Raw genomic sequence first — 27206 nt, 5'->3', positions numbered from 1 at the left:
GCGTTAGTCTTTGTTGCCATGTCGTCGAAACGCTGTTATTTTCATCTCGGAGTCCAATCATCTTTGTTTGGCCTTCCCAGGGATGCTGTACTTGGAGATTAATGGTTACAATTAGGGCTGTGACGGTGGCTGATTTTTACCACCGCGGTAGTCATGGATCAACAAGAAGAATTTTTTTTTATTATATATATATATATATATATATATATATATATATATATATATATATATATATATATATATATATATATATATTATTATACCGCGCGGACGGTCCTGTGCTAAAAGGCGGGGGTGCGGACTTCCTTTGTGCGTATCCTTTCATATCAAACTGCGAAATAAACTATGTGCAAACAGTGTCATGGTCAGTTAATTCATGGAATTACCAAAAAAGGTGATTAAAGCTGACTTAAACTGTGCATGCATGTAATATATTTTATATATATTATTTACAGGATATATTTATATGTATGCACGTCTAGAAATCAGCCCAGCACTGTCTCACTCATCTAACACATCCTATTTAACTCGTCAGTTCGTGTTTATTTGAGCACTTCTGTCAGTGAACGCCGCCTGCAAAACACTAAAATAAATATCAAAGAAATAATGCAGTCAAACAAGAAAGTAGCCTAAATAAGAAAGTTAAATGCACCCTGTCTAGCGGACGCGAGCGACGCAGCGCGACAAAATAATCATTATAATCAGTGATGCTACACTGGATGCAGCACAACACGACATGATAAATCCCCCGTCCGGTCTGTGAGGTAGGCTACTGACACAGAGTTCAAATGTCCTGTATAGACACTAGACAGACTAAACCTGTCGCAACGCGGTTGTGTTGCGTCCGGTTTACTTTTCCGCCACCAAGCAAGCTCAGTAGCTAACTCCTCATCTGCACGCACTCTCTTTGAAATAGGAATCGTTGCCATATTTCTTGTTACCATCTTTTATTCATCGCTGTCTCGTTTGTATTTGGCCAGTTTGAAGAAAGCCTCACCCAAACCTGACCACCCAGCGTTTGCGATCACGAGAACTTGTGCAAATGCTGATCGGTGACATGAATGCAGATGACTCCAGATCGGTGATGCGGTATTTGCTTTCCCAACAAGATCCATCGCCCAACACTAAACTAATTTGCTGAATGCATAAACTGTATTTTCCTGCGCTCAAATCTGCCGATCTAAAGGAAACGCTGTGTTTGAGGTAATTTGTTAATTACCATAGACTTAGAATTTGCAATTATTACAGTTATTACACTTATATACAAAACTTTGTATTATGCTTGCTATAGAATTTGTGACGTCACGTGCACTACCGCCGGTGGCAGTAGACAACCGCGGTAGCAACCGACCACCGCGGTGGCGTGGTTGTCACGGCAACCGTCACAGCCCTAGTTACAATTTATGTTTAACTCGGTTCCCGAAAATTATAATCCACATGTAAAACTATGTGCAGCACATTTTGCTGAGGACAGCTTGCTGAGGGCAACTTCCTCAATCTCAATCAGTTTAATGCCGGATTCGCACAAAGATTATTCTTGAAAGATGGAGCAGTACCCTCTTTGTCTGGAGAAGACGTTGTTTATGGACCACAACCGGTAAGTGTATTTTATTATTTAAGTTGGTGCGTTTAACAGTTTCTGTAACTTATTACACAAAGGGCAACGCTGTTTAAAAAAACGCTCCTTAAGTACATCTCCAGCACATGCTCCTGCCCACTTGCTTCTCAAAACTAGTCCAATTGCATTTCCAGGAGGGCAGCCTGCGCTCAGCTGCTGTCGAATCACAACACAGGAACCGCTGCCCCAATCAGAACTCGTTACGTATTTCTGAAGGAGGGACTTTATAGAACAAGGAAGTCATCAGCCCGTTTTTATGACAGTGAAAACAGCTGTATACAGATAGGTGAATTGTGTGAAAAATACTGTTGTTTTTTTACACGCGAAACATGAACACATGTTATACTGCACACTGTAAACACAATCAAAGCTTCAAAAAAGCGCAAAAAACGGGACCTTTAACATTGTTATAATGGAAGGTGACATTTTAATATCAATATATAGTAAGGGTCACGATACATGCCTCACGATAACAATAATATCACGATACAGCGATTCTACAATAATCTATATATTGCTAGACATTTATATAATGATACATCACGATATCTTTCTAACTAAGAAAACGTTGAGAGCAAGTTTTCTCTCTTTATTCAAGTCCAAACTGTTAGAAAACAGCACAAAAGTTCTGTAAATCAAATTCAACATGTTAAGTAAATTAATCATTTTATTCTTGGACTTATTAAAAGCTTACACCTATCTTTGTGTGTGTGTAAACCAACACATTTAACTGCTCAAACACACACATATATATATGTATGGTACATTTCAAAACTTCTCAACCTTTCCTCTCCTCTCATTATAAAAACGGAGCCCCGCACACATGAAATGCAGTGAAAAATAGCTGTTCAATATAGTATTTTCTGTTAGCACATACAGTTTGTCTTGTGTACTACTGAAACAATATTTACAGACTGGCCCTATTTACTACAAGTGCCTTTTTTTTATAACGCCAGTGTTTTTAATTTGTCTTTCATTTGTAATTTACCAACTGAGAGCATTGGGCCTCTTATGTATTTTGTCCAGATTGTGCACAGTTGATAGGTGTGCGCATGCAGTCAGTGATGGCTTACAGGGCCGGAAGGATTAAAAGCAGAATTGTGGCTTCCTTTAAGAGCGACAACGCGATCTCCCTCTGACGCAGCAGTTACTGAAGGGAGGCAACAGCTGGTGTTGCATAACGCCACTGATTTGCGTTCAGTATAAGCTCACAAGAAAGTAAATCAAGTGCTGCTGTTCTGTGAGCCTATATGGCTGTGCCTCTCGGCCCATAATTGTGGGTGTTCGAGGATTGGCTTGAATATCTTTGGCGGTAATCCTATCTTTGCACATCCGTGACTTCAGAGCTCTCTGGGGCGAATGTGGAGTATCGCTAATTCAGGCAGAAGCTGCCTTCCCTCCTCCCTATTCTCTTCGAGTATTGATGCCAATGGCAGCCTACTGTGGTCAGGCTTGAAAAACCGAGTACTGCTGCACGAGGAGGATGACCAATTTTCTCCGTTTGCTTCTGAAGGCCTCGGCTTTGGTGATGGTTTTGATGAAATTGTAGTGCTGACATGAACAGTGAACAGTGAAATGATATGTAAACAAATTATTGGTGTACATTTTACAAAAACAAAATATTATTTTCAATTTAAACTTTCAATGTGTTACTTGTCATTTCTTTGCAATTATTTGATAATAATTTCTGGGTGAAACTATTTTAAAATTAAAGCCTAGTCCTTTTACTAATCATACTTTGGGTAATGGTAATTATTTCTATGAAATTAGTCCATTAATTTGCAATAATAAAGGTAGTACAGTTTTGACTTCTGCTAAGGAAGCCCAAAAATGTTATAAGCCACAACTGAGCATAACTTGCACTGAACTCAGAATATTCCTTTAGTTTCAGATACAGCAGCTACAGTATATCAAGCAATATTTCATTGGTTGTAGTTAAGAAAAAAAAACGAAGAAGAAAGGTAGGGGGAAATAGCTACACTGAAGGGAAGCTAATTTAGGCTTGTTAATGCACCCCTTCATCGTCCGAGCATGGACATTTTGTGTCAGCAATACATGCCTGAATTATAGATTTCTTGCTAATTAAACCTGCAGGCAGATTGTGTGCTACAGTCCAATGACAAAACTGAAACCCTGGAAGTGGATGCTTGGCGCTTTGCAGATTTGAAGATCAGTCATTCCATTGTACCTCCCTGGACCAGTGGGAAGCATGCAGAAGGGAGGATTTTTTTTTCCTGCAAGCAATTTCAGTCCCATTTCCATCCCAAAGCAGCAGATCCTAAAGGAACCGCTTCCAAAAAACAACTGCGCTGTAGTAATGAAGTCTTAAGCTCTAATTACATTTTTGGGCTTGCTTAGTAGAAGTCATAATTATACTACCTTTATTATGCAAATTAATGGGCTGATTTCAAAGAATTACCCTTGTCCAAAGTTTGATTAGTAAATGGCTGTTTTCTGGTTCCAGCATTTTTTGTTGGTTAGTTTGTACAGCCGGAGCATTTTAGACTGAAGACACTGAGAGAAAACCCCTGCAAAATGACTCTGATTGCTTTCATTTTGATTATCAATACATGGCACTTCTTAAGTGGCAAGATCATTTCTGCATCTCCATACTTGTGTGGTTGGAAATGAATAAATAAACAAAATTAAATTAAATGCTGCAACCCTTTTCTTAGCACATGAGTGCCTTTAATTTGAGTCATTTGAATCGCTCATCTGATAGGACTAACTTAATTTGAAAGTCTCTGTTGCTTATAACCTCCATAGAGCTGAAGTAAATCAGTGGAGTGAAATGATGCAGCTTTAAGACAAAGACTCAACTCAATGCTTCCTTCTTATTCAGAAGGAGAACACACAAAAGACCAGCAAATGAAATGCAAGAGCAAAGCAGGCCACAATGGGCTGTCTGAATGGGCTGAAATGAGTTAGCCGAACATAAAGAAGACGATGAATAAAGACAGACCGCAAGACCCGGTGGATTAGTGGCCAGTGGAGGTGGAGGACGACTCTGGAACCTGAATGAGAACTCTCAGGCCAATCAAACTCAATCAAACCAAACTCTTAACCTCTGCCGGCGAATGACCTCGAACGCTGAGGTGCCTCTTCTTGTGCTCATAATCATGACTTAAGGACTCGAGAGATAATCACAAGCATGGCTTTTGAGGAAGGAACATATTCAGACTCAGGGAGAAGTCAATATTAGTTCTTTAGATAGGGCAAACTGTATCAACTCGCCAAAAAATTATAAGCATAAAATCAAGAAAGATAGCACACGTACAAGATACATTAGGTGGAATATCGCCATTTATAACTTCATAATTTTGTCATCTAGATTTTCCTCTTTCACATCATCACACCATTGGTGTGCTATCTGGGAATTGCACATGTAAATGCCTGTAGTGACTATGTTCTGTAAAAGCATTAGTAGGCCATACTTTTACCATCTGAGGATGTATGACATTATGAAGCTGTGCCAAACATTTAAGCACATGATAAGCACATCAAGGATGACATTCTGAAGTTGTGACAAACACTTAAAGAAATGTCAAGTGCTTCAGAAGCAGAGCGATAGGGTACAACGACAGTCCTCTGACCATGCTGAGAGCCAGCTTGAAAATATAAGCAGCCTTCTTTTCCACACATTCAAATTTAACCGTTGGGTATACGAGATGGCAGATTACACATTTTTTGCTTTCGTTGACATGCCGTAGCTTTTATCTGATGGCGACAAAAAAGGAGAGTGTAAAGAAAAACACTAGGACAGCATAAGTAAATTACTGCGAGGCTTATATCTTCGCTAAGCTCATTTTCCACTGAAACGGCTCTTCCAATACCACAGATAAGGCTAGGAAAACATTCCAAGCTCGACATCTTGTTCTCCGACAGGGCGGATCAGAGCAGAGCTCCCCGTGTGCAGATAAGAGGGGGTTAAAGCAAAAATAAAGCCTACGCCAATCCCTCACCCTCCCAGTGTGGATGTTGGGTGCGCCAGACGGGAGAGCCGGGCCCCCAGAAGGATTCGTCGGCGGTGTTCAGCCGCAGAATCGCTGTAAGTGTCTCGTTAAATGCCGAAACCTGGAAACCATAATCACGGTAATGAGTGAGAATGCCAGACATCGCGATGCACTCGATCCAGTGGGTCTCTGAATCCGGCCCCTGGCTCCTCAGCCACAGCGCCTGGCTTTCATCTCCAACGACACAATATTACAATTAGCATGCTGATTAGCACCTGCCCAGAATCACTGAGAATGACAGGGGGCTAATGACAAAGTGGGCCAGTGTTGTATGTCATGTTCATTGGTAAATATCAACCACTTGGTATTCAGCATGCCCGCATACGTGCCCTCTTCAGCAAAAAGGAATTGTTTAGTTGAAAGCAAGACAGAGGGAGACAGCGGTCACCGGTGCGTCTCATTATTTCCATCCATGTATGAAAATCAGAGCTGCAAACAACAGAGTAACAAAGCCTTTAATTGTCCACAACCCTTATTTAAAGAGCAGCTTTTCGGGACAAAATGGCCTCTCTGTAATGCTTTATCAGTGATGACGCAACTTGCTTTTCATGTGACACGAGTCGAAATATCTACAGTAACAACAACAGGAATATTTGATGAGATGAAAAGCAAACTGTCAGGGGGATGCGGTTAAAAGGGGATTCCAACCTTGTAAGGTTACTTCATTTCATACAGTATGTTAAGTATATTTTTTTTATCAAAGCATTGTTTTCATCACCTCACTTCCTGTTCCCAGTGAATCAATATGCGGTCAATATCTAGGCAAGGAGAACACATCGATTTGGTTCTTAAGGCTGTACAACCTTTAATCTCTTGAAACGCTTCCGAGCCCCCAAATGCTTTGAGGGCACTTTATGCTGGACTGTGAAAAAGCTAAACTGGGCAGGAAATCTATCCACAATCAACAACCCAGCCTCTTACGGCTAACCTAAGGGCTAAAGGTGGAGTGTGTTTTGGCTCTGTTGAGGCAACCTATAAGCTGAGACTTAGCTCTTTTATGATCCCCAGCAGGAAATTTCTGGTAATTTCTCTGCATTTGTATGGAGCCAAGTCCTTCTTATTGGTCATATCATGTGATTTTCAGTTGTTCAACAAAAAAAAAGTGTCACTAAAACTAAATCTAGTTTCAAAAATAGTGTGTATCGCTTGAAAATTGTTTGTCACAACTCTGTTTTGCTGTAAATACATTTGGAATGTATTATACAATGCCTCTCTCTGATTGCGTGCAGGAAGGTAATTATTTCTCTGAAAGAACAGGATTGTGATATTTGGTAACAGGTTCTTCATGAGGGTTTTTGTGGCAGGCATTGTGAGATGCCAAGGCCACGTTAATGAATATGTATACTGTCCGCTGTTTGATAAAGTTTGAAATTAATTAGCGGCTGCTAAACAACTGAACTCACTATTTTTATAAGACAATACCTCTGAGTGTTTGGAGAATAATACAGAAGTTTGAGCTGCTCGAATTTAACAGCACAATGACCCCCATTATATTCTGTCTTATACTAAACCCTGATCAGGCTTTTGATTCTGATGAGAAAAACCAAAAAACTATGCTTTGAGAATGAGTAAACAGGTTACAATTGGAGTTTAAATGTGTCTATTAGGCAGATGTGTGGTTTTCAGCCATTTAAATTCTTCACGTTTTCAACATTAATAGCAGGCCTCTGTATTTCAAAGAGAAAGATCAGACAGATAATTTTGTCTTGAACTTAAATAAATGACTCGCTATGCATTTTCAAAATCGACTAGTGGGTGGCCGGCGCTATTATTTGGCTAATTGGACTTTTTTACAGTGGGGTAAAAAAAAAATTTTGGGCTAATCGCCAAGTTTTTGGATTTCCTGACCCCAACTAGAGCATTGACATTAGACACCAGATAGCCAGAGTGGAATGAAACGAAAAAGACAAAAGAAATGTTTTTTTTTGTTTTTTAAACTGGACCATTCTGAATTTGACAACCAATCTTTAAACCACATGATTTAGGTCATGCAAGTACAAGAAATGTAAATGACAGAATTTTCATTTTGAAAGTACACAAAAGCAGTAATGTTTCTCAGTTCATTTTGAGGTGGACATGATGAAAGTAATAATGGTCTGATCACTTTTCAGACTGCAAGCTGAAAAGTACAGCATGCTTCTTGTGCTGTGATTTAAGAGTGGTACAGGAGATATCGACAATATTTTAGAGCATTTCTTTCTTAATAATGCAGATGTTCAAGAACTGTTAATGAAATTGAAAATCATGAATACTTAGCGCTTTTGACTAGGCCTAATTTCTGTTTAAAAAATAAATGAACTGTTTTTTAATAAGTTCGGTCCTTAACCCTACATATAATCCACTCATTACACAGAAAAACTCACAAATCTGTAATAAAACTTCAAATGATCTATGGAGGTTCATTTCCAACTTTCTAGACACTTGTTCTTCCCTCTTGCCATCTGCTGAGAACTCATAAATAAGTGGGTGCATTATTTAGCATTTAGCAATTAACAAAAAGTACACTAAGTGGGTGATTTTAATGATCATAAACTCCTTTTTTGCTGGAAATGATAATATTGCAGGACCTAAATAGGCTCTCTACAAGGGTTTATTGGCTGGCACAAGACAAAAGCACATTTATTTGGACTGCTGGAACAAGAGATGATGCAGAACTTACATTATACAGCACGAAAAAATTGTGTGTGCGTAACAAAAGTCAAACAGAGTCAGGATAGTACAAAGTATCCACCTACACCACATCCAGTGTACTATCGCTTCCCATTAGTGACTACATGCACGCCCCGCTCTTAGCACTTTATCATGGTCCTTAAATAGGGCTGTGGAATTATAAAGGAAGTCATTAGATTTAATTAGACCAATTAGATACAAATTGGAACAGAATGATGCGGGTGCATGCCACCAAACAACATGGCACTGATATAGTGAATCCTAATTGAAGTGCAGACTAGACAGATGAAGGGATAAAAGAAAAACAACAACAGGCACATTTATGAATAAAATTTAGCCTTAAATACAACGAAGACCTCAATCCCTACCTGTATATGCATGCATGCATCAATCTACAGAGAATTGGGGACCACACTGCCTTTTTTGTGATTGGCAGTGTTTAGAAGAAAATTACAGGCCTCCCTCCCCACAGGTTCAGCTGATTATTCTCAAAAGACAAGCCGAGCTGCACCATAATCTCTGTGTTTCCATGGGGTCCTGATTGTAGCACAGCCCTGGAAGTCTGATAGAGCAAACTTCAAAGGAATGAGCGAGGTAAGGTGCCTGCTCTCTCGGGATTGCGGTTGTGCAGGCGAGGGTATCGAAGCATGAATTATCTATTAGTGTGACTGATATTACAGCAGGGGCCCTATTTTGAGACTGAAATAGACATGTATTATGAACTTGTGGCTGTGTGACTTTTGCGCTGCCACTAAAAGCTGATAATCATTAGACCACCAATATTAGGCCAGATCCGATGAGCCTTGAATGCACATAGATGGTACATGTGTCAAATAACACAATACAATCGAAATTACATTTATATCTACAAAAATCCACACAAAAATAGGAAACAGCAGTCTGTTCATGGTGGAAAAGTGTGTTTAACTGCATAACTATCTTTAGCCTTCCATGAAAATCAACATGAAGAAAAAACTGCAAACTGAGCGAGCTTTATTTAAATAAATTTCAAAGAAATGTGCAATGAATCTCAAGGATCTGCAATCATTTTCAATGCGCACAGGCTCTGTATTTGGCAGATGGTTGTGGTTGAAGAGAAGGTACTAGATGATCCAAGAAAAACACTGTTGTGAAAAGGGCTCGGGGACTCAACAACATACACAAGGTCAAACACTTAACAGCCACAATTCGTGGAACATAATAACGAGCGCAACACATCATATATCTTCATAATTCAACATCATTTTATATATTATATATATATATATGAGTATAAGATTCTATCATTTTCAAGCTGTGAAACGAGACCCCGGAGAATTAAAATATGGCATTTGTATGGAGATCGTATTTTCGTCATCATTTACCACTTGCTTCTTGGACAACAATCCCAACTGCTATGGAATAACATTAGGAAATTAACCAAATACTCCACCATCTCTTCAAACTTTCATTTCATCTTTTTCCCCTCCACCTATATCTGCTTTATGTTCATCCGACACAAATTAAGTATGCTTCTATTTGTCCTCAACCATAATTTTTTAATACTATAAAAATTTCCACTGTTCTTGATCCAGAAAAGGTTGCTGGCTATCCTATCTGTGCCTTCTGTTTTGCTGGGTGACACTCTGACCTGAAGGAAAAAAAAGAAGAAAAAAAAAGACAGATGGCTTCTTTAACTGAGCTCTTGTCTGAAACCCAAATATGTCTGTTGTCAGCACAGTAGGGGAACAAAAGAAGAACCCTCAGATAACAGGATTAACAAATCCAGATTGAGAAGATTTTGTCTACATGGCATAAGCACACAAGAAAATGGTTGCTAGCCTGTTGGAAGAGACTTTAAGACCCTAAAGCAAGCTAATATCCTTCATTTCATCACACTTATCACTAAATCACATCAAGTATTTAAGGATCCACAAATTAGTGGATTAGACATCCTAGAAAAACATATGATTACACAAATTTTCATTCATGTAAAGTAACATTAGTGACACTTAATTTGAAAGGCTAGTTAATGTAGTGCTTTAAAGTTGCGCAAAATAGAGAGATATTTTAGGCTGTGAAGAGATCTTTCAGAAATTTGTGGTTGATGAGAATTTCTTTTAAATGTATTTTCCAATGTATCACCAAGACTGTATTTATTTTTTGTGTATATAAAAATACAGCAAAGACAGTAAAAATGTAATACATTATTGCCATTTAAAATGTCTGCTTTTAATATTTTAATATTAATATTTCAAAACATAATCTCTTCCTGAATTCTATTCCTGAAAGATTGATTTTTAGTAGCCATTACTCCAGTCTTCAGTGTCACATGTTTTTTAAGCAGTCTAAATGTTAAAGAAATAATTTACCCAAAAATTACAATTATGTCATCATTTACTCACCCTCAAGTTGTTCCATACCTGCATGAGTTTCTTTCTTCTGCTGAACACAAAAGAATATACTTTGAAGATTGCTGGTAACTGCAATGACAGTAACCGTTGATTTCTACAGTATGGAAAAAAAATACTATAAAAGTTGATGGCTACAGTTAACTTTTGGTTACCAACATTCTTCAAATATCTTCTTTTCTCTTAACAGAAAAAGGAAACTTCATTTTTGGCCAAACTATCGCTTTTAAAATCCAGAGCACTTTTATGACAAACTACAGAAGAGGATAAACATAGTCGGTCTTTGGCAAAGTGCAAAATGACCAAACGCAGCTTGTAAAACACTTCTATATTCCAATTTGCAGGTCCGTCCCGCACACTGATTCAGTGCTCAAACACTGCTGTGAAACAAACATGACTTTCTAGATAACTACCTTCATTATAACCAAACAAAACAAACAGAGCTGTAGCCAGAGACATTCACGCATTAAAGGTGACACTTGATTCTAAAGTGGGCAGAGCACACATAAAGAAACTTCATAATAAGAAGTTCAGCAATAATTATAATACTGCATAGACAGTACATTCCTGCTCTAAAAGGACATCCTGGGAATTCTATGCTGAAATAAACAAAATCTCCCTAGGCCTGGAATATCTTCTTTATATGTAAAGAGCACAATAACATGTCTGATGGGCACATCAGTGGATGACAAAAATGACTGAAAGCAGATTATTCCCAAACACTATTGCGAGTCCATCAATGTGCTCTGAGTGACCGGATTACTGAGTATCTGTTCAGGGAGTGCATAAAAACACATGATTACAGGCATTTGGGGCTCGGAAACTGCTTTTCTATCGCTGTTTTGATGCATAACAGTAAACACATTTTTTTCGATACCCATGTATTCCCAATACCATTTCGATATGCCCAAATGTTTTATTATATGTCTACAGACTGACATATACATAAATAAGAAATAAGTATGCATACCTAATTTATTTCCCATGCAATTTGCAGTACATAGATAACCTTCAACTGCTTCATTTTGTTTATACAGCATTTTCATAAGTGGTTTATATTTGCACAATGTAAATCTTTAATGCACTATAGTATCTACTTAAGACTGATGCCACATCCCACACCCATCTGTCTAGCTCATTTGTACAAAGCTCCTAACTGTAAATAGTTTCCGTTTACTGTCTATATATTTAATAGATTTAATAGATACTGGAAAAAAACCTTTTCAAGTTAAGACTTTTTTGTCTTGTTTCCAGCCAAAATATCTAAAAATTCTTAAATCAAGAAGGACTTTCTAGACAAGTTAAAATTATTGTCTTGTTTTCAGAAAAAAAAAACAAGTCAAAATTAAGGGAGTTTTTGCTTTAAACAAGCAAAATAATCTGTCAGTAAGGTAAGCAAAATGTTCTGTTCGATATAAGATTATTTTGGCTAGAAACTAGACAAAGAATCTTAGCTTGAAAAGCATTTTTTGCAGTTAAATCAGTTAAATATATAGACAGTAAACAGTTGGTAGTTTCATAGCAAGGAACAACCAACTGTTTGACACTGTATTTTTGTTTTCACCGCCTGACTTAACTTAAGGTTTAGGCTAAGGCTTCTACCATGTTTTTTTGGCACAAACAAACAATCAATCCTCCTAAAACATTGCAAGGGAATACAGATCTATAATAACAGTTAAATGTAATTCTAACCTGCCTTTGATATTGACATGAAAACTATGATTCCTGAAATGAGTTCGCAAATAAAAACACTATTTTTAATCTGATGTTGACCTAAGACATTACCCTTGCAGAGCACTGAGGAATTCTTGCCGTGTTGTTAGATGAACATCGCAGATCAACCCAGCGGGCCCACCCTACTGCATTTCACCAGACACTGAGAGATTACAGCCTGACCTATTTTGTTTTATTAGGAAAAAAGAATCCTTTGACATAGTAGGTCAGAGGAGCCAGTACAAATAGCTACATCTTTTTATCATAAAACAAACATGTAAAACCCTTTCACATTTGCCCTTCAAATGTGACCTGATAAAATAATTTTAATAAAGCCCAAGGTAGTGTGAAGGGGATGGGATGATGAGTGTCAGTCGTGCGCATTGTTGATATAAAGCCAAGGCAATCTTAAATGACGAGATGAAACAGGAGCAACTGAGATACAAATTGTAATGTACCCAATGATTCAATGTCAGAACACAATAAAATGACAAGTGCAAAAAATAGGCCCGCCGTGTGCTTGTGCATTGGCTGTAATGAATGGACTGAAACTCCAAAAGATTGCGTGCACATTTATCTTTTTGTCTGCATGCTGCGGCTCTAAGCCACAAAAGCTCTGAACAATACAAGCTGTGAACAAAGAGAACTATCAAAGAACAAATTGTTATCCAAAAAGAAGAGCCAACAACTTCCAAGCCATTTAACATCTTCAATGGATTCAACAAGTTCAATTCCCGCTGTATGGACCAAACATGTAATCCAGTGTCTTGAGATTTCCGAACTATGAACAGACCAACCTCTAAGCATTTGACTTTGTAGTGATTTCTGAACCAAAGAGTCCTCTTTTATCTTTCTGTGTACTGCTAAAGGAAAAACTCGTTGTTGATGATCAGAGAGCACTAAATCCTTATTTATACAGCCAGAAGATAAATGGTTGTGCTTTCCAAGGGACCTTGCTTTATGATAACATATATATCGCCTCTCTTTTGATGGGGACGAGATATATTTTGAGAAAATAGCAGTGATTAACCTTATACGTAAGACTTCTGAGTGGGTGAATTGTTTTTAATGGTAATGCTAATGGTTGCTGGTAATCTCTATTTAATGAGAACTTGCTCAGCGTGAGCTTCAATATGATGGTATGGTAAACTGCTCCATCATCAGCAGCTCTCCGGCACAGTCTTGGAAGTGGGAGGCTGAGGTGGCACTGCGTTTCACAATTTGATCCTTCGGTTCATCGGCTGTCTGCAAAACAAGCTCACAGTTACAATGAATGTTAAAAATGGTCTCAATTTGTTTTTTTTTCATTTTCAAAAATCATGTTTCTATATTATCATGTTTTAATTGTGTTTTATTGTGTTAGTTATCTGTTAGTTATATTGTATTTTTTTCAAAATAACCCAACTCCAGCTTGATTTAGATTAATTGGAATGCACAATGAAAAAAAAAACATATTTTTTAAAATTGTTAAAAACCTGTTTTTGCAAATGAACTCTTCACTTTAATTTAAGGTGTCCTTGTTATAGTGCAATTATACATTTAAGTACTTTTAAGGTGTCCTTGTTATAGTGTAATTATATATTTAAGTACTTTTAAGGTGTCCTTGTTATAGTGTAATTATACATTTAAGTACTGAGTAATCTCTATTAACTTTATGTACTTACTATTTGCTTATTGTTAGGAATAGGGATCGGTTTAAGGTTTATTGCATGTACAACCCGAATTCCGGAAAAGTTGGGACGTTTTTTAAATTTTAATAAAATGAAAACTAAAAGACTTTCAAATCACATGAGCCAATATTTTATTCACAATAGAACATAGATAACATAGCAAATGTTTAAACTGAGAAAGTTTACAATTTTATGCACAAAATGAGCTCATTTCAATTTTGATTTCTGCTACAGGTCTCAAAATAGTTGGGACGGGGCATGTTTACCATGGTGTAGCATCTCCTTTTCTTTTCAAAACAGTTTGAAGACGTCTGGGCATTGAGGCTATGAGTTGCTGGAGTTTTGCTGTTGGAATTTGGTCCCATTCTTGCCTTATATAAATTTCCAGCTGCTGAAGAGTTCGTGGTCGTCTTTGACGTATTTTTCGTTTAATGATGCGCCAAATGTTCTCTATAGGTGAAAGATCTGGACTGCAGGCAGGCCAGGTTAGCACCCGGACTCTTCTACGACGAAGCCATGCTGTTGTTATAGCTGCAGTATGTGGTTTTGCATTGTCCTGCTGAAATAAACAAGGCCTTCCCTGAAATAGATGTTGTTTTGAGGGAAGCATATGTTGCTCTAAAACCTTTATATACCTTTCAGCATTCACAGAGCCTTCCAAAACATGCAAGCTGCCCATACCGTATGCACTTATGCACCCCCATACCATCAGAGATGCTGGCTTTTGAACTGAACGCTGATAACATGCTGGAAGGTCTCCCTCCTCTTTAGCCCGGAGGACACGGCGTCCGTGATTTCCAACAAGAATGTCAAATTTGGACTCGTCTGACCATAAAACACTATTCCACTTTGAAATAGTCCATTTTAAATGAGCCTTGGCCCACAGGACACGACGGCGCTTCTGGACCATGTTCACATATGGCTTCCTTTTTGCACGATAGAGCTTTAGTTGGCATCTGCTGATGGCACGGCGGATTGTGTTTAACGACAGTGGTTTCTGAAAGTATTCCTGGGCCCATTTAGTAATGTCATTGACACAATCATGCCGATGAGTGATGCAGTGTCGTCTGAGAGCCCGAAGACCACGGGCATCCAATAAAGGTCTCCGGCCTTGTCCCTTACGCACAGAGATTTCTCCAGTCTCTCTGAATCTTTTGATGATGTTATGCACTGTAGATGATGAGATTTCCAAAGCCTTTGCAATTTGACGTTGAGGAACATTGTTTTTAAAGTTTTCCACAATTTTTTTACGCAGTCTTTCACAGATTGGAGAGCCTCTGCCCATCTTTACTTCTGAGAGACTCTGCTTCTCTAAGACAAAGCTTTTATAGCTAATCATGTTACAGACCTGATATCAATTAACTTAATTAATCACTAGATGTTCTCCCAGCTGAATCTTTTCAAAACTGCTTGCTTTTTTAGCCATTTGTTGCCCCCGTGCCAACTTTTTTGAGACCTGTAGCAGACATTAAATTTTAAATGAGCTATTAAGTGGATAAAAGTGTAAAATTTCTCAGTTTAAACATTTGCTACGTTATCTATGTTCTATTGTGAATAAAATATTGGCTCATGTGATTTGAAATTCCTTTAGTTTTCATTTTATTAAAATTTAAAAAACGTCCCAACTTTTCCGGAATTCGGGTTGTAATTATGCAGAATTAATTGTTGTAATATTAGTATGTACATGTAACGTGTAACAAGCACACCTTAAAATAAAGTGTTACCAAACTTTAACTAGAAGTCTGCAAACTACTAAAATGCAATTCAAGGCCTGCACCACTTTTTAAAGCACATTTTGTTTGATAATCATCTCTTGGGTGGTACATGGAACGGCTGATTGCATGACAATGATTCTTGGGGATTCTCTTACTCAGCAAACAAGCATCCCAGCTTGGCTCCGGTAGAATAAAGCATTCTTGTTGGACGTTTCATCCAAACAAAGAGCAATTTAGAAGAAATTATGCTCAAACAACTCCTATGCTGGTCAGCATGTATTTTGCCTTCAGGGCTTCTATTGTGTTGAAACAGGGGAATGTCATTACAGAATTTTAATCGAGACACAACTGCCTTTATTTACTAAAATAAACACATAATTTAGTCAATGTTCACAATGGGTATGAATAGGAGCTTTTGTTATAGTCAATGAATTCAATGATCATCTAGTGGTTGAGTTTTGTATTGCTCTCAGCATCTTGACTCATCAACCACTATCTTTGCGTCTGTGTCATAGTGGCGTTTAGACCAAGGCAAATAACCTGACCTTTGCTAATGGAATTTTCTACAATCCAAAACATCCAACTACCAACCCCAATGTCAATTGCTGCTGTTTTTCTAATCATGACATGTACAGTATTTCAATAGAAGTCGCCAAATAAGTGAGCCATGCAATAAAGCAATTGAGCCAAATTATTTCTAATAGAAATTCAATGATACCATATGAATCTCCTTGTGTCCTCCACTCACAGACATATATAACGAAAAACATAACCAATAACACCAGTAATCTCTCTAGATACAGCCCAAACTGAAAGAATTAAGAGAGCTCTAGTCTCTCCTTGCGCTGTCATTTTTACAGAGCAAAGCAACCAATCAATAGTGAGGCGGGCATGGCAGACTCCAGCCGTAATCCTCAAAATATTCTTATGTGGATTAGCTTCTCCCCCAGCCATTTTCATTTTCACTCTGTAAGGTATTAGTCTGACAGCCAAGTGGAGCAAAACAAATAATACACACTTCAAAGGGGAAGAAATGTCTAATAACAGCAACCTGGTTAAGCTACTGCTTGCCTTTTCTCTATTTTCATTTAAACTTATTTGCTGCAGGCCCTAAACAAATTACACGTGCTATATGCTGTGTACTAAAAGTTTATCTGATTTGAAAGCATTATCGCTGGCTAATGGAAACTGAGGGATTCCCTGAAATATGAGGCTTTTGTCAAAGAAGGGCTATTAAGCATAAGCTTCAATGCTTTGCATTTAAAGACATTGTGTTGAAACACCAAACAGAGCACAATTAAACAATGCTTAAACCCTCAAAACATCAGACACAGAAGAGACATTAAACATTTAAAGAGTCAGAGGGAGTAGTAAGAGCAAAAGCTTGGAAGCGCAGTAATGATAGCTGGTATATAGGAATCACTGGGGAAAGTTGTCACGTGCTGAAGACAGAGTAATGCATGTTTTCTCTTGCAGTGGTTTAGAATTCTAGTTTAAAGCATCTAGTTCAGTCCCTTTTAATGAATAAAATTAGTTTTTTAAATTAATTTTATTTAAAGGGTTAATATTCAACTGTTATCATTTGTGACCCAGGACATACATTGTTTGGGTTAAAATTATTGGTTTTTCATTTATGCCAAAAATCATTAGGATATTAAGTAAAGATCATGTTCCATGAAGATATTTTGTAAATTTACTAGCGTAAATATATTAAAACTTCCTTTTTGATTAGTAATGCATTAGTAATATGCCAAGAACTTCATTTAGACAATTTTTAAGGCGAGTTTCGCAATTTTTTTTATTTCATTTCAATTTATTTTTTTGCACCCTCAGATTCCAAATATTCAAATATTTGTATCTCGTTCCAAAAAAATAAAAATAATAATAATAATAAAAAAAATTTGGTCCAGGGTCACATTTTGCAACATTCATGCAAACACAATAAAACTGGTATACATTCAGCCAGGCATTAACCATTTAATGAATGCATGCATGCTGCTGATGGTTTAGATCTCCCTGTGTTAAAAAACTGACTGACACCTACACATTTGTTCAAGTAATGGGTATAATAAACCACAACAGGTTTTCAGAAATAACTCCATTACTCATCACATTATAGTGGTTCCACTGAAAAGATACACCTAATAATAGATATTACTGTGACATGATGCTAAGATAACTATAATGATTTAATGACAGTTGCGCAAAATTATCTTAAGGGGAAATCTGGAAACTTAGATAAGAAAACCGGTTTTCCACGCTGTCTCTGAACACTATCGCTGGCACTGAGCATCACAACGAAGGCATTTCCAAGCAGAGTCCTTTGTTTTGACAGGATACGCTTCCAATCAGTGACTCTGCCTCCTCCAAAAGTAAAAGAACCTTTGTTTTACTGTGACTCCACGCCTTATTTTCCCAGCATCGTTGTCCGGATAAGATAAAGCCACACACACCATCTACACAGCAAACGAGCGACGCAACGTGGCAAACGTAGAACCCTCACTTTACAATCGACGCAACGCGACAAAAACTAAACAACGAAGCGATGCTTGCATTATAAATGCAGCATCCGAGCAGACGCACCACGACCGTCGACCCAGACATTTAATATGTTTCCAACTGAAAAGACCTGCACTTGTTGACTCAGTTTGAACACTTCGACTGCTGTTGTCCAGAAAGATTAAAAGTGGAGATACAACATAAGAGCATACGATTAATAAAGCGTTGGTCGGTTCGTTAAATAACAGGAAATCTTGGCAGTGCACGTATTAAAACATTCCCTCAGCAGAGATGAGGGATTCCTGTTACTCAACATGAGTGTTTGTATTTATTTTTTTAAACAAAACTGCTACCACAGCCGCTAAAGTTTACTATTTGAGCAATGGCTGTTTTTAAACAAGCCTATAGAAGTAAGATCAGAGAGAAACAGTCCAGTGAAACAGCACGGATGCTGCCAGTTTAGAGCGAGCGGTCACACATATGCGCTGCTCTCACTTAAAGGGATATAGTTAATCGCAAAATGTCATTTCTGTCATTTTTTCACACTCATGTTGTTACATATAGAAACCCAAAATCCGTATGACTTTCTTTATACCGTATGACACATATATAGGGACTGACAGCCTCGGTCACCATTCACTTTCGTTGCATCTTTTTCCATAGACTAAAAGTGAATTTGAGACATATTCATTCTCCTTTTGTGTTCCACAAAACACAGACAGGTTTGAAACACCATGAGGAACAGTAAATGACGACTATTCTGGTTTTAAGTGAACTGTCTCTTTAAAGCAAAAACACTGTTATTGATATGAAACAAAAACGTTAATGCGTAACGTTATTTCTAAACTTTAAGGAACTCTGTATGAGAGCTGCATGCAGCCCCATGGTGTTCGCTGTCCGTGATGCATTTGTAACTGCTGTATGTTGTTTCCACAATATCCATTTCAATGACTTGCAAACTCGTAACTGCTCAAAATGACTGCAATTAATAAAATGGGATTCGAGGACCACACACAGGAGCAATCTGACTGAAAGAAGCATCAACTAAGATCGAAATCCATTACATTAAACAATCCAAACAGAAGCTGTTATTTCAGAACGGTGATGCTTCGCGTTCATTAAAGGTCAGTGTATTTTCCGCTCTCCAAAAACCTGCTAATGTCGTGATAAAAGCTCTCCAGTATATCTGGGTTATATCATTAGCGTAACTAATGTGCTGGTAAAACAATGTTAGTTTTGTGTAAGGAGAGAAACATCCCGCTTCTCCCGCACGAGAGACCCGCGGCTAAAGCAACTGGAAAACATCTGCAGACTTTATCGCGTCAAAGTTAACAGAACCGATAAGAAAATCCGCATTTCGTTCAAACGTGTCAGTTTACACAACACATATCTAACTTTGTAACACGTCGGTACTTTGAACTATTACTTTGAATCAAGACGACACACTGTGTACAAATCTCCTCACGCGGCGAATGTCTGTCGCGCTGGCATTTCCAGTTCTCCCTTAACATTCACGCAGGATTAATCCAAAAGCACAATTCCTACCTGTATGGATAGCTGCCGAAATGGTGAATAAAATGAGGAGAGTAGCGAGAGATCCGTTGCTCGTGTTCGCCATGTTGGACACCTGCTTCATTCTGAAGCTCGTGCGTGAGTTGAGCTTCACCTAGAGCGACGGGGGCTGCGCGTGAGATGCTGGGAAAGGGCGGGAACAAATAGGGTACCCATTCAAAAAGAACGTCAACACATTTAATACAACTCTGAACCGTGTCTCTTGATGTATTGAATAGACGCATTTTTGAGTCGTAATGTAAAAGACAAATTTGTTTGTTTCTGGAATAACACCCTGTTGATTAGAAGAAAGAGGCCCTCCTGTACCTTCACACAAAAAGTACCATGGTAACCATATCGTTTTTCAGCAGAATTCCATAGTGCAAATACTACTGCGTACAGTTACTAATAGACACATACTAATACTAATACACATTTTTCACATTTGGCTCCCAAACTCTGGAATAGCCTTCCTGATAATGTTCGGGGTTCAGACACACTCTCTCTGTTTAAATCTAGATTAAAAACGCATCTCTTTCGCCAAGCATTCGAATAATGTATCTCTTAAATTGTGAGTGTAGTTGCATCTGCATTTTTATTCTTTAGCTTGGGTTAAACTAATTTTACTTTGTTGGATCAGCAGCTATGCTAATGATGTCTCTATCTTGTTTCTATGTTTTGCCACGGGATTTACATCCCGTGGTAACTAGGATTTACACAAGCTCCAGTCTGGATCCAGAACACCTGAGAAGAGATGATGCTGACCCTCAGAGGACCCCAGATGATCCTAACCTTGAATCAACAAACAGAACTAACAATTATTGCTACATGTGTGACTGCATCATATAATTACTATTAATTAATAATATTGATAGTTCATCATCTAGCTGACTACGTCTTGTATTATTATTATTATTTTTAATTTTCTGTAAAGTTGCTTTGTAACGATTTGTATTGTAAAAAGCGCTATACAAATAAACTTGAATTGAAAATAAACTTGAATAGTAATATAAAACCATAGGCTACATTAAATAGGCTACCATACATATAACATGAATATCATTAGTCATTACATTCATATATACATTGTTGGATATTCATACTTTCCTAATAATAATAATAATATTAATAATAATAGGCTATACTGCAGTTGTGATAATACCACTGTAGCACTACAAACTAGACTATAAAAATATTTAAACTGGAACTATGGTTACCATTGTAACAATATAATGTCTTTAGAGAAAAAGAGTGCCTCTAGCGGCGGCACATAGCGTATCTCTCTCTCTCTCTCTCTCTCTCTCTCTCTCTCTCTCTCTCTCTCTCTCTCTCTCTCTCTCTCTCTCTCTCTCTCTCTCTCTCTGAGATGTTGTCTCTTATGTCTCACCAAGACTGCATTTATTTGATGGAAAATACAGTAAATACAGTTATATTGTGATTATTACAATTTAAAATAATTTATAATAATAATAATTTAGATGTAGGGTGAAGTCAGCAAATGTGGGACACATTTTGGTAAACTGTGTATTAAATACAAATAGATAAATCTATTCTACCAACACTATTTATGCTGTAAACAAATCCTTAAAGTCTCTCGTATCTCCCACTGGGAGATAACAACCTGGACGTTGTTTTAAACATACAGAGATTCAAAAATGTTAAGCACCCCTTTTTTTGCTTTGGGCACTTTCAGGTAAATTGGGACACTGCATCGGTTAAAGTGGGGGCACACATTTTTATCTAGTCTGTGCTTACAGTTTCCTACAGCAGGACATTGTACAAATAATCTTTTGCAATAGAAAATCTTCAGAATTGAAAAGAATAACTATAAAAATAGACCTACTAGTGGATCGTGCTGACTGTGCTCATAAATATAAAAATACCTAAAGCTTATTGAATTAAAACACTTCAACAGAAGAATGTATTTAAAGAATTATTAAAACACTCCAACAGAAATACAAATGTAAACATTTAAAACACTCCAACAGAAGGACAAAAACAAAGAACTGAATAACTTAAATAGCATATTATTATGTTTAGGCCTAATGTAAAAATTCCATGATTTGATTTAGAATGTGCCTGCTCATGTGTGTGTACTACACTTGTTTGTGTGTGTGTGTGTGTGTGTGTATACTGCACGTGTTTGTGTGTGTGCCTAAGTGTGTGTGTGTGTAACACATGCTTTCGTATTTGTGTGTTTATGTTGTATTTGTGTAACACATGCTTTCATATTTGTGTGTTTATGTAGTATGTGCATAATTAGGGTGAGAGCAGGCACGTGATTGTTTACTGGCACTTTTTACACAGAAAAACTTAAGATTCACACATTTCTATTCTTTTTTTTTTTCTTTACCTGTCTTCAGCCTACAGTTTGTAATTTTTTTTTGTAAAACAAAACAATTTGTCACATAAAGCAATGTATTATCTTTTAATTTGTAGGATGTCCAAATTTTGCTGAATGCCACAGATAGATAGATAGATAGCTAGATAGATAGATAGATAGATAGATAGATAGATAGATAGATAGATAGATAGATAGATAGATAGATAGATAGATAGATAGATAGATAGATAGATAGATAGATAGATTGAAAACTTTGTTTTATACTGTAATAATATTCCACTTTCCACTGGGAATAAAACAGGTAAGGGACATCTAAGTTTTTAACACCAGACATTCAATTTTCCTTTGAATGTGGACATAAAGAGATAATAAAATAGAATATATATAATAAACAGATAGAATATTTTATATATATATATATATATATATATATATATATATATATATATATATATATATATATATATATATATATGGTAAGGAAATACAAAAAAGGAAGCATTGAATAGATTATCAGAAGCACGCTGCTATTAGGTGTAATCAGTTCATAAGTATTCAGAGAAAAACTTCCTGTCTGGTTCAGATATATCTCCTCCCTCAATATGAAAGGGACTTCTCATCAACATAGTTATGTTGACTTTTTAATATAAGTTAATTGGGTGCTTTCTCAAATTGACTCACAGTTGGAGCCAGGGTTGCAAATTGATAAGGTAATCCAGGTAGCTCTACCCTTGGTGGCTCATTATGCTAATTCACTTGGAAGGCTCACGGGGCAAGTGCTTTGATTTTCTGGAGATGAACAGGAATTAAAGAAATGTTTATACAAGATTCAGATTTTGATGATACACCCTAATACTTGGCTGAACATGACTTCCAAGGTCCATTTTTACAATAATTGTGGCAGGAAATATTCTTAGGTCGTAGTGACTGATGGTTCTAGAAAATGAGATACATTTAGAAAGGCCAAAAGTAGAAGCAAGCAATGAAGTGCTTCCTCTTGACTTGGAGTTTTCCACTCCTAAGTAATATTTTATAATAAGCATGAAGTCCACTCTGCATTAGCTAGACAAAGATTGTGGAGAGGTTTCTTGTTTTAAGATTTTTAAAAAATGTTGTTTTATGCTGCCTTCTGAAGTCATAATTATGAGTTAGTCATGTTTAAGTGCTTTATCATCAGAAAGAATAGGAATCATGGAGGCAGTGGCGGAGCCAGGATGTTTTCATAGGAGTGGCCAGGAAGGGGCCAGCAACCAGTCTGGGGTGGCAAAGAAATCTTCATTATTTCAGTATAAAAATGTGTTTGACTGTAATGTACAGGACTGTTTTATTTAATAACTGAGTACAATTAATTCTACTTAACTGTAAGTTGAGTTGTAATTGAAATATTTGTGAATTAGATCAAGTAATACTGAGTGAATTTGACAATTTTTGTATTATTCCTCACATCCAGGTATTTTAATAAAGGGGCTCACTATAGCTTTATTGCTCATTCAGCTTCTCAAAACTCCCAAATGCTTGCTCTCCAGCATTGAATACTCATGGATGAGACATGCAGATAGTGATAAAAATGTAGACATAAATAGAAAGAAAATACACATAAATGCCAGAATATACAATAAATTTAGTTATTTTATGCATTTAAATGGTTTCATTTTCTCATATTTTTTAATATAAGTGCACTGTGATTACATTTATTTGTGCATTAAATTACAAATAAAAAACATATCTGCTTGTGCCTTATATTGTGATCTCGATATATTTTATATTTTAGTACATGCATTTGAGAGACGTACTTGTGCGCTGCGCATACATGCACAGTTTGCAGCTTTAATCACCTTTTTGGTAATTTCATGACTTAGCTGACTGCAGAGCTAGGTATGTATGCTCATAGTTTCTTATATGGGTTATTTATGATGACTTGATACAGAGTGTGCACCCCATATTTATGTACCATTGAAGACCCTCATAAAAAGAAGTTTATTCAAGTGTGCTATTAGTATACTTCTTTTAAACTAAAAATAGGAAAGTATGCTTTTAGTTTACTTTTTATGTACTTTTTAGAAATGGGCTTTATGTACTCCTCAGAAATATGCTTAAAATGACATTTAAGTATACTTGACTTATAAAAAGTCTAAATATATTTGAGCTATACTGCTAGAATCCGTGTTTTCATTATTATATGGTAGAGGGTGCTAGTACACATCTTCTGCACAGAATGAAAAAAAAAACTAGTGAAGAAGAAAATGAAACAACAGATACTAACACATGCAATCTAACACAGTCATCTGTTACACTTTATTTCGATAGTCCACTTTAGACATTCTACTGACTATAAGTAACTTTGTAACTACATGTCAACTACATATCAACTAAATCTCAGAAATTTGCAACTACATGTCTACTCAGAGTAGACTGTTAGGGTAAGTTTAGGGTTAGTGTTTGGGGTAGGTTTAGGCTTAGTATAAGTTGACAATAAGTTGACAAAGAAAGTGTTAGCAGATATTAAGCAGACAGTCTACTAATACTCTACTAACTGCTATTTGACATGTAGTTGCAAAGTTACTTACTGCTAGTAGAATGTCTAAAGTGGACTATCAAAATAAAGTGTTACCCAGTCATCTGACATCTTGATAATCTTGTAGACGATTCTGAAGTTTCAAATGCTGAATAAAATACAATATGCATCAAATGACTGGTTTTATACATACATAGTCATACAGTCTTACATGTCCAATTTCTGAATAGGAAACTAATTTTTACAATTTTTCCAATAGCACATGAAGGCTGCATTAATCTGTATTCAAAATTCAAGGAAGAAAAATGATCAAAGCAACAACTTAAATTTTATGTAGCCATGAGATACATAAGCACTCTTTCATACAGCCATCAGATGCACTGTTGTCAGTGATGTAAAATACATTTTAGGATACACCTTTCCTTTAAAGAATATCAAAGCCTGAGTTAGATGAAAGAAACACCCCAGAGTGGGCAACAGACTGCACAAATTTATGTCGGAGCCAAACAGTCATGTTTTGACCTTCCTGTCCTAAAGGTTCATTTTTTGTTCCTCGGAAAAATCACTATGAGAGCTCTTTAGTTAATGAAATCTTGCTGTTATTTATTGATTTGCCTCAAGGGTTTTGTTCTAGCTTGCAAATAAGTGATATTCATTTGGTATCAACACTAGAGTGCACACATTGTCCCATGATACTAACTCAGCAGGGCTCCTCAATAATTATTCATTTAATGACTTTCCCAAAGCGCATGATTGTGTCAGAAAAAAAAATGATATTAACTCTAAATGAAGGATTTGTACAGTAGAAACATTTTGCTTAGGGGTTGACTAACTTTGTGGAAAATAGATTGTATTGCAAAACAATACTGCTCAATTATGTATGAATGCGTAATAAAATATATATTATACTACATATTATAAAAAACAATAAAACAATATGGCTAAATCTTATGATACACAGAGTGCTGTTTAATATGATATAAGCCTAAATATGATAGTCAGATAAGAAACAGTAAAGCAGTTATTTTGTGTGTGTGTTTGTAATATATTGATAATCACTGAAAACAATGAATATTAAAGTTATTATTTTAAGTAATTATGTAAAGCTTTCATTATCAATTTATTTAGTGTAATTTTTATCTCCTGTTGTCAGGTGCAATAACAGACAGGTTAATTTTAGACTGCTGCAGGATTTTTTATTTTTTTTTTGGACATATGGAGACAACGGGAAAGAGAGCGATTTATATTATTCTGATTGTTTAAAAGTAGCATCAGCATGACAAAATACTTGCTTAGCTAAATGCAAATACGGATGTGACATCACCTCCCCCTTGTGCATATCTCGTGCTAACGTTACCCTGTATAGTGTTCAGTGGAGTTGCTTTATGAAAACAAAGTCGAAATATTGGATAACCTAACACAAACAAAGTACCGGTAAGTGATTTATAAAAATCATATAATGTTAAAACGTATGGTAAGTAAAGTGATAGTATTCTTCTAATGTTAATTTTAATGTTTATGCATATTTTAACTTTCATTTTAAGTGCTTTAGCTACTGCAACAACATTACAAATAGCTCAATTTTGGCTCCAGAGATTCCCTTATGCTGAAAGGATTCTTTGTTGGCCATTAAAGATTATTATTTACTGATGCTTTTGTTATATGGAACCAATAGGAGGTTATAGTTACAAACGTAACGTGGTGCCAGTTGCATAAACTGTTTAGACTACTCTTAAAATGTAATTATCTAAGTTTTTTATCTTCAAGACTGGTAAAAACTTTGTGAAGTCAATAAATTTGACAACTAAAACTGATTGTCACGAATCCTGTCCATGGATTTCCCTATGATCGCTACCAGTGGTCACGCTTCTGTTACATTGACTTTCACACTACACAAACTGTTGCATGTCATCCCGGACAACATATCCCATCATCCATTGCACTAATTGCACACAGCTGTAACCAATCACACACCCTTCATAAACCATGGACTTCCTCTCTCTCACTACTGAGTACTATTTGTTCATATCACTGTGTAAGCGATAGCAAATTTACGGAGCCTTTCTGTGTTTGTAGTCCAGTTTAGTCTAGTCTTGTACCTTAGCCTTGCCCCCTGGATTACTTTTGGTTCGATCGATTCACGTCTGTTTATTGGACTGCTCTTGTGTCTTGCCCTCAATATACCTGTTTGCTGATGTTCGACCCTGCCTGTCTATGACCATGTCTATGAATAAATCTTTGCGTATAGTTTCGCATGCCTCATGCCTCTGTCACTCCGTAACAATGATTTTCACTTGGTTAACTGCTAGTTCTTAACCCAGCAGTCACATGACATCAATATAAGGTCAGGTTGACAATGGACATGATGTCGGCTAGACGTTGCAATTTGGTTGAGAATGAAAATCCGGTTGACATCAGTTTTTGACGTTGACTTAACATTGGGTTTTGGTTACACAACCTAAAAACAACAAATATAAGCATCAGCCGATATTGGTACTGGACATAAAA

General features: G+C 36.7%; 1 protein-coding gene across 5 annotated transcripts in view; it reads right to left on the bottom strand.

Annotated features, from left to right (window-relative positions):
- The window catches only part of cadm1a (cell adhesion molecule 1a), a 327221-nt gene extending 307233 nt beyond the window's left edge, over window positions 1–19988 (bottom strand). For 4 of the 5 annotated variants that reach the window (XM_059526377.1, XM_059526379.1, XM_059526380.1 and 1 more), the window contains exon 1: window positions 19834–19973. In XM_059526377.1, coding sequence (XP_059382360.1) covers window positions 19834–19924 — 91 coding nt within the window. In that variant the 5' untranslated portion in view covers window positions 19925–19973. Of the gene's footprint in view, window positions 1–19833 lie in introns of all 5 variants that reach the window. The other variant, XM_059526378.1, reaches the window with a different exon arrangement.
- Window positions 19989–27206: the final 7218 nt, after the last annotated feature.

Source organism: Carassius carassius, chromosome 36 (assembly GCF_963082965.1).
Source record: "Carassius carassius chromosome 36, fCarCar2.1, whole genome shotgun sequence".
Classification (NCBI taxonomy): Eukaryota; Metazoa; Chordata; class Actinopteri; order Cypriniformes; family Cyprinidae; genus Carassius; species Carassius carassius.
The sequence above is the reverse complement of the archived record's forward strand: the minus strand, read 5'-3'. Positions and strand labels throughout refer to the sequence as shown.